The following is a 9,169-nucleotide window of genomic DNA, read 5'->3' as shown; positions in this document are numbered from 1 at the left end:
CCTGGGGTGGGAGGAAGATGGGAATATAGCCTTCCCTTGGAAAAATGTTAAAGAAATAACCCTTCTCCCTGCAAAAAAAAAAAACCTTAATGGCTACAAATTAAATTGCAAATAACATACAAATTATGAAAACTCTTTTTATAGCCACCAGAACTGGTCATGGTATAGAAACAGAGCATGGGAAGGTTCTGCACTTTGTGGTGCTCCTGTGTAAAATAAAGCCATCCCTGTATCAAATGTGTGCACAACATAACAGAAAACCAAAGGATCTCTAGAAAAATAAAATCAAGTGACTTGTGAGTAACATCCCAGTTTTTAAAAATTTTTGAAAAATATCTGAGTCATCCTTGGTTTTGCCTGTCAAATCACTGGTGCAAGGAGATATTAAAATGATATTTATTATGCACTTGCTCTGTTTTCCCCAGCCATTTAAATTTATTTTCTCACATCTTTGGCTTTTGTTACACTTTATCCTTTTTTTTTTCTGTTTGTTTCCAACTTTATGGCCAAGTAACATATTAGGTTATTGCTGTGGGGATCCAGCACAGATGGCTCAAATCCTGGGCTCGGCAGAGGGCTGTGCAGAGGGAGTCCTGCTCTTTGCTGAGCCTCCCCATGGAAGCTTCTCCCTCCTCCATGTGGAATCTGCAATCCCAGCCCTTTCCCCAGCCCTGGCAGAGCAGCTGGGGAAGCTGTGCCTGCTCCGTGTGATTCCTCCTTGGATTTCCTGCCTCCTCCCTTCTGCCAGCACAACCTGCAGTGCTCCCAAAGACCCTGCTGGGGTCTGGTGGCAGGGGAAGGCTGGGGGCTCTGCTCTGCACGTTTCTGTCCCAGCTGAGATGGAGAACACAAAGCCACTCTCCATTTGCAGAAGGCTGCAAACCCATTTTTGTTGTGGCGTGAATGCTTTTTATTCATTCTTACGAAACTCCTGAGTCTCACATAAAAAGAAGAAGGGAGGCTTCAATCTCATCAGGTGGTGGGCTCCAGACTTGCTTGAAATGGATGGAATTTCTGAACTGGTTTTTTTGAAACGTGAAATGATGAAATTTCTGCGTTACTATAGTATTGAATTTGCCCTGTCAGCATTTGTTCTGCAGGTATTCATTCTTTCATATCTTTGTTTTAAGGTTTTTAGTGCTTTGAATCTGTCCAAAAATGCTATTCTGACGGACACTGGACACTGAAAGTGTTATTGCTGCACTCCAAATTCATAATATTCATTCATTAATACATGCCTTAATATACCAGACTAACACCGATTGCTCTAATTAAATATATATTTACTCTAAAATGATAGCAGTAGTGTGTTTCTCTTCTTTATCCTTCTTTCTTTCTTGGTTTCTATGTCAATGACCTTGGTAGGAAATTCTTTCAGGGGTAAACGTGGGTTCTCTTATCAAACTTCTCTGTGGCTCACAGCAGTCACTGTAAAACCTCTCCCACACGTTTTACCTCCAAATTCCTGTGAAGCAATCCTGCAGGACTGGATTCACAGCAATCTGTGTTCACAGGAATCCCTCTGCATTGAGGACCCCCCTTTTTCCAAGGCAAAGTCCCTCCAGTGTTCCAGGGAGAACTTCTCACAGGGCACTCCTGTTTCATAAAAACCATGGAGGTGGATTTAGACAAGCAAAACAAACCCCTCACGTGCCTTAATTTAAAAATCATGAGATTCATGCTGTTTGTTTTTTTTTTTTGTACTGGGGAGGTTTGTTTATTTTGTGTGGCAAGCTGCTGAGATTAAGTCCTGTTGAGGAGGGGAGGAAAAAATTTTGGGGTTTTTTTTGTGCTGCAATTTTGCCTGCTGTTCTCAGTTATTATCTGCAAAGCTGTGAAATTCAGTTAAATCATTTTAGTCATCTCTTGGCTGCTGGAAATGTGTCATTTGGAGAGATAAGGAATTATGAAATTGCTGAAAAGTTAAGTATCAGCCACGTGAATGTTTTGCTTTGAGACATTTTCTGCTGGGTTTATTTTGCAGCCAGACATACACTGAGTTTTATAGGGCTTCCAGGGAGATTGATTAGCATTTCTTTAAATCTTAAACCCCAAAACAATAAGAGAGGACCCTGAAGAGTTTCTGAAAGAGCAAAGAAAGCACAAGAAATGGTCTTTATTTCCCCTTGGTGAAATCTTGCTGAAGACACCAAGCAGTTTGGCCTCTACAGACTCATGGAGATGAGAATTCACCCAAGTGGGGCCTGACAAAACACCAAAATTACCTTGAGAGCACCCAGCCATTATTTCTCCTGGGAAGATTTTGGTGGAAATATTTTTCCAGTGCTGAACCACCACGTTCTTTATTCTAAAAGGGCTTTTTGGAGGACAGGGAATGTGTGGGCTCTTCTGCCCTCTGTGTGGCTGTGAAATGCCAGCACATGGCACCACCAGCCAGTGAGCTGTTTGGAAAAACAAATCTATCAGGAAATAATCTCTGTCAGGAAAATAAAACAAATTGCAGCTGTACATAACAATATAATGCCTCAGAATTTAATGATGAGGTTAAAACTCCTCCCTGTTCCTGTCCTTGCACTCTTCATTGCCAAGCTCTGGGTTTCTGTTATTGTGGAAGTTCTATTGTATATGGAAGTTTTATATATTTCCATCTTTTATATTCTGTGTGCAAACTATGTTTTGCATTTTTCTGATTCTTCCTCTGCATGAGGGGTGCTACCACGTGCTGCTGAAGCCCCAGCAAGGTGTTCTGTGGCAATATCAGCTCAGGACTATTGGCACTGCCCCACTTTGTCTCTGCTCCAGGGCAGCCTCTCAATTTTTCCTTCCATTTTAAGCCAGAGTGGTGCCCAGAACCCAGTTTAACCCCAAAAATGCTGTGCCAGGTGGGGTGGACTGGTATTCAGTCAAAAACAAGGAGGTGTCAAGGCCATTAAGCATTTTCATCCACCCAGCACTTCATGATGTGAAACAACGAGCTGAAGGAACTGTTTCATAATTATGCTGATCACTAACAATGCTCACAGCTGCATTTAATCCAAAAATGAAGCCACTGTCATGTATAAACCCCACTGGAAGGGCAGAGTGAGATGTTGAGCAGCTGGGAGCCTGCTGCTGGCCTTCTGTGTCGAGAGGAGCTGCAGCACTCAAAAGAGATGGCTCACATATGGCAGTAAATCAACGAGGATTCAGCCAGAAACCTCCCCAGAAAATATCAGGGGCAAAAATCCATGGCTCAAATAAATAGTGTCGCACAAATATCCACTGTTCAAGCACTAAACAGATTTACCAGCCAGTACTTGGATGACTGCAGTCTAACTCAGTCTGATCTTTAGACAATGAATTTTTGTTGTTTTGGTAAATTGGATAATAATGTAATAGAAAAAAAGAATCACCTTTAATGATAAAGAGTAAAATAAATCCAGAGTTGTACATGTAAAAAGTATTGTGCATATCTGGAAAGTGTTACACTGGAGGCACTGGAAGGATATGAATGCCAGAGAGTGAGTCTGAAATGTGAACTTCCAGCAACTTTTCCTGTCGGTACTGAGAACATTTCTCCTATTTTTTTTTTTTTTTTTTCCTTCTTTTTTTTTTTTTTCCTTGGCTTTTGGTGATTTTTAGTGCTTCCATGAATTCCAGACATAGCCAGCCCAAGTGGGGGACAGGGGTAACTTCTCAGGGCTCAGGTGGGGAATAGCAGAACCATTAATCACAGAGCAGGAGCCCTGGGCGGGGATCAGAGTGCAGTGCCTGCCCAGCACTTGGCTGCAGATTACTTGATAACCATATTAAGATTGATCACACAGCGCTGATCTTTTAGGTGATGGGAGCTGACCCACTTTTAAAGGGGGTTAATTTACAATTTCACTGTACCAAACAGAGATAACATAATGCAATTTACTAGCAGGGTTCCCAACATGCGTAACCTTAACCCTGTTTTGGGAAGAAAGTATGACCAATTCACTTTGTCAGTCCTGTGTTCTACAGGGAAGGATCCTTTTCTGCAGAGGTTTTCAGATATTGTTATTATTATCATTATTACACTGAAGAAATACCTAGTGAAAAGAAAGGTGTAAGGACCTATTGCATAATCTACATACCAGAGAACAATGCCTGATCCAACCCACTCCCTGACAGGCAAAAAAAGTGGATAAAGAAATTGCTGGCAATCCTTTACAAATATATTCTCCCTGCTAAATCCTAAGACCCTGCTACAATGCATGGTGAGGTGTAAAAATTAATTGTGACCAGAGGAACACCTGATGATCTGAGAGGCCTTTTCCAGCATAAGCAATTCTATGTTTCTATATTCTTTTAATGAATTATTGAAGTGCCTGAGCAATCCTACATATGTCTTAAATTGGTACCATGACACAAAAATTTAGATGAATGCTCCTATGGTCAGAAACAAGATTATGAAGAGGGAAAGTGTTAGGGGGAAAGTGTTGATGTTGGCTCTGCAGGGGCCACGCCAGGAGTGGCCGAGGGCCTGTTCAGCCTGGAGGGGGCCGAGGTCAGAGCTCACCGGGGCTGCGGCTCCTCCTGAGGGGCAGCTCCGGGCTCTGCTCCCCGTGGCCAGGGACAGCACCCAGGAACGTCTGCAGCTGGCTCTAGAGGGGTTTAGGCTGGATTTCAGGGAAAGGTTCGTCCCCAGAGGGTGCTGGTCACTGCCCAGGCTCCTCAGGGAATGGGCACGGCCCCACAGAGCTCCAGGAGTGTTTGGAGAGCTCTCCAGGGATACTCAGGGTGGGCTTGTTGGGGTGTCTGGGCAGGAACAGGGACGGGACTGGATGGTCCCTGTGGGGCCCTTCCAGCTCGGGAAGTTCTCTGACTTAGCAGTGACTTGATAAAACGCTTCATGGACTGGAATGCCCACATCCTTTGCTTTGCTCGCACGACCTTACGAGATCTAACCGCGCACGGGCGGCGCTGCGGCGGCTCCGGGAGCGGTTCCGGGGCAGCCTCGGTGCTGCGGCGGCTCCGGGAGCGGTTCCGGGGCCATGTCCGGTGTCGCTGCCGCTTCCTCGGCGGGCGATTCGAAGGCGATGTTGGGGGCCGGCGCCTCGGCGGGCGGGCAGGACCCGCTGTCGCTGTGCCCGGCGCTGGAGCAGTCGCTGTCGCTGCTGGAGCCGGGCGCCGGCCGGGCGGAGCGGGAGCGGGCGGACGAGGCGCCCATGCCCATGGTGTTCCTGTGCGCCGGCTGCCGGCGGCCCCTGGGCGACACGTCCAGCTGGGTGTCCAACGACGAGGAGAGCAGCTGAATCCTGCTGCGCAGTGAGTGCCGGCCCCCCGCCCCGCGCCTCCCCTCACGGCCGCCATGCCTCCCTCCTTCCCTCCTTCCCTCCTTCCCTCCTTCCCTGCCGCTGCAGGTGCGGCCGCCAGCGTCGCCGTGGAGCCGGAGCGGAAGATCTCCAACCTGCCCGGCGAGTGCGGATGGTGAGGGCCGGCCGTGGCTGGGCACAGCCCCGGGGAGGTCGGGGGTTCCCGGGGACAGGCCCGGTGGAGGGCCCGCGGTGCTGGTGTGCCCCTGGAACACTTATTTGTGTGGTGTGTACTTTGTGGCCTGAGGCAGAGGGATTCCTTACAAGGACATGTAGTGGTGGACAAGGGGAATGGCCTTAGGATGAAGGAAGGTTTAGATTAAGTATCAGGAAGAGGTTTTTCCCTGGGAGGGTGCTGAGGCCCTGGCACAGCTGTGGCTGCCCCTGGATCCCTGGCAGTGCCCAAGGCCAGGCTGGACACTGGGGCTTGGAGCAGCCTGGGACAGTGGAAGGTGTCCCTGCCATGGCAGGGGCGGGATGGGATGAGATTTAAGGTCCCTACCACAATTTAATGATTATGATGGTCTTGCTGAGGTCAGTCAGCCTGAGGAGCTGCTGCAAATTCAGGCTGAAAGATGAGTGCTCAGAATTTACACTGTGTAAAGCAAGAATGAATGCCTGAAAAAATGATAATGCATGATTGTTTGGGCTGTTTTTTTTTTCCTGGGTTTTTTTGTTTGTTTGTTTGTTTTGGGGGTTTTTTGTTTGTTTTTGTTTGTTTTTTTTTTTTTTAAGGAAAGGGATGGGGTGAGGTTCTTCCTTTTATTTTTTTTTCTGAATCAATGTTATTTCTCACTTACAGCTTAGTAGAAACCTTTTTCTACTCTGGCTGCTCAAAGACACTCGGCAGCACCTACAGGTGCACCTCGAGGAGCCTCGACTACAAGAGAGATTTGTTCTGTTTCACTATTGACTCCATTGAAAGGTAAGTACAGAATGGTCATGTGCCAGCTCCACTTCACTCACCAGGATTGCACTGAGGGCTCTCCTGTTGTATCTCTGGGAAGTCTAGAGGTGGCTTTTTCTGCTGCTCTGCCCCAGACTGGTTTTCTGTATTGCTGCTGTCGGCATCGCAGTGCTCAGTTGTGAGGAACATCACGGTGTAAGGCAAATCCTAGAAAAATGAACAAACCCAAAGCAGCCAGGTCTGCCTTTTGTATGAGAAATTGCATTCCTGCCAAGAAAATACCACCAGGTCCAGGGCACGGGAGGGTTCCTTCTCATTTTCTCAGGAGAATACACAAACCAAGCACCAGCCAGGCCTGTCTGGAGCCCCTTTGGGGTCAGCATTACCAGCAGGCAGCGTGGCCAGAGGGGCTCAGGCAGCACTTGGGGCAGGTCTGGCCTGTGCTGGCCACATCTGCTCTGTCTCTAAGGGGGGCAAAGGCAAATCTGACAGCTGAGTGTGTGCTTGAGACTCTCACTCAGCCATTTAAAATCTGGCTAGAAAATGAAAATGTGCTTGGGTTTAGTCGGTTTATAGCACTTAAAAGTGGTCTTTAGGTATTGTTCAATAACTATATAGTGAATCAAGGCTTTGTGCCGGAGGTCCTTTATGCAAGCATTGTTCTGATGGACAGTGTTCACCTGAACTAGTGTTAATGTCTCTGGTTTTTTCTGAAGTTCCCAATCATTTTGCTGTGGATGTTCACCCTCGTGCTCTGGACAGTGCTTTTGGGTTTTTTTCTTAATTCCACAGCTATGATACCTTGTTTTTTGGCAGTAGAATTCCCTAAAGCACTGACCTGGCTGCAGATTGGCACTTTTCTTGGAGAGTAATGCTGCTTCTGCCAGCCAGCCCTGCGCTGTTCTCGGGGTCTGTGCAGTTTTTCCCTGCAGCCCCAGAATCCATGGCTGTCTCTCAGGGCTCTGGAGGAGTGCTGTGCTCGGATTTGTGCTTCAGGGTGGGAATCTGTGCATGATCTGACCTGTGGCATCTCGGCTCTATTCCAGGCACCCCGGGAAAGCAAGCTGTCATCCATGAGGAACCACTCACTCTGGAACGTCAAGCTGTCTTGGAGGAGGTGCTGGAAAGGGTGAGATTTAACCTTATAATTAATAATTTGTTTAATTCACCTCTGTGAAACCTTCATGTGCTCCAATAGTTTCTGCAGAACAGCTTATTTCACCCAGAGTAATTCAGTGCATTGTAGCGTGTGCTGGTCTGCTTCATGGCATTGGTACCTTGTGCTGTGCAAGATTGTCAGTAACTTTCCTTCAATTTTCACGGTAATTAGCATTTTCTCCTTATCAAGCATAGCATTAGGTTCCTATTTTTGTCTCAGTAATTTGATAAGTTGTTTCTAGTTAGTTGTGATTCACTTCTCCAGATCTTCACTTAACTTTTAGTCATGTTTCTTCTGCCTTTTGTGCTAATGGACTTAATGCTTTTGCTGTAGCTTTGTATTGAAATACAACATCATACATCAAGGTGATGTTTTGCTCTACTAAAATTTGGTGACTGCAGGCAGGAAGAGCTGGGAGCAAATAGTGTTAAGGAAGTTGGAAACGAAGGTTGTCCAGCAGAAGCTGAGTGTGTGGCTCTGACACCAGGGCTGGAAAAAGTGGACAGTGAGTGTTAGAGTTGGGTGAGCTTTCACAGGATGAAATGAGCAGGGAAAGAGTCAAATGAAAGGAATTGGTGATGTGAGATGAGACTTGAGCCCTTTGTGACATCCACACGTGCTCTTTGTGTGTGTGTGACCCAGTAGCTGGTCACTTTGCAGGTGGACATGCTGTTCGAGGCTCTGGAGACAAGGCTGAGCACTGTGGAGTGGCGTGTGGCTGCTCTGCAAAGGCAGGTCTGACAGGAAACCTGCTGAGCTGCAGGAGAAGGGCAGAGGTGAAGGTTGGCCCTGCCATCCTCTGGGATCCCTGGGAGCTTTGCAGAGACTGTGGAAGAGCTGGAAGCCGTGGGTGGCCTGTGTGGGGGGAGCAGTGCTGACCGAGGCTGTGTCCCAGCCAAGGAGTTCCTCTGATGTCCCTCAAGAGGAAACCCCAGGGGTTTTTCCTTAATAAACACTTCTGATCAGACGATCTGTAGACTGCTGGTTTAATGTAAATACTTATTTAAATTTTTGTCTCTGGAAGCAAAACATTGATCTCCTGACTTCCCTGCTCTTCAGTATCTACTGAGCTGGGTGTGCATTTTCCTAAGCTGATGAAAAGCCTCCCTGTGCTTCTGTGATTTCCAAAGGAACAGCATTAAGTTTTTCTTGTCTCCATTGCTGTAGCCTGACTTGTGCTCAAAGACAGGAATGATTCAATAACTATATGTGGTGAATTGTTAGTTTGGCAGGGGTTTTTTGCAAGTTCAGGGCTAAAATGTCACGTAACAAAAGGCTTTTTTTGCAGTATAAGATTTTTGCAGCATTGCAGCTTTTCAGGCTTTCCAAGTCACCTCATTCTGATTTAAACTCTCTTGAAATATGCTTAATATGTTGGGGTTTTTTCATTGTTATTGTTGTTGGTGGGGTTTTTTTTGTGTTTTGGTTTTTTTTAATTTGGTTTTCTTTTTTGCCTGGCTTAGGAAAATTTAACAGATCTCATTTTTTTCTTCTCCAGTTGAGTGTAGTGTTATCTTCTTAATTCAAAAAACATTTGCTGTATGGAAAAACCATCTTGCCTTGTGAAAGGGCAGGTAGGAGCTGTTTTAATGGCCAGTGCCACAGTGCCCTGCAGCACAGAGATTCCCAGGCAGTGGGGAGCCCTGTGCCAGGCAGGCACACCTGGCCAGGTCCCTGCGGATGCCGCTGCTGCACTCGGCTGATGAGGTGAGAACCAGCTCGGCCAAAGTAAAACCCAGCAGTTTTCCTGTGGATCCCAGCAAACTGGGCCCAAGGGCTTTGTCACTCAGCCTTTGCTTCCATTGCTTTGGAGGGGTTGGG

General features: G+C 46.8%; 1 protein-coding gene across 1 annotated transcript; it reads left to right on the top strand.

The window, feature by feature from the left end:
• The first annotated feature begins 4,954 nt into the window (after positions 1-4,954).
• On the top strand, positions 4,955-8,807 carry LOC115904355 (protein Mis18-alpha-like). The gene is given in 5 exon segments (XM_030949697.1): positions 4,955-5,235; positions 5,331-5,397; positions 6,085-6,207; positions 7,236-7,318; positions 8,009-8,807. Coding segments are annotated over 4 exon segments (495 nt in total). The 5' UTR covers positions 4,955-4,961; the 3' UTR covers positions 7,267-7,318; positions 8,009-8,807.
• The last annotated feature ends 362 nt before the right edge of the window (positions 8,808-9,169 follow it).

This window comes from Camarhynchus parvulus, chromosome 5, assembly GCF_901933205.1.
Source record: "Camarhynchus parvulus chromosome 5, STF_HiC, whole genome shotgun sequence".
NCBI classification, from domain to species: Eukaryota; Metazoa; Chordata; class Aves; order Passeriformes; family Thraupidae; genus Camarhynchus; species Camarhynchus parvulus.
Note: the sequence above shows the minus strand (reverse complement) of the source record. Positions and strands in the feature narration are given on the sequence as shown.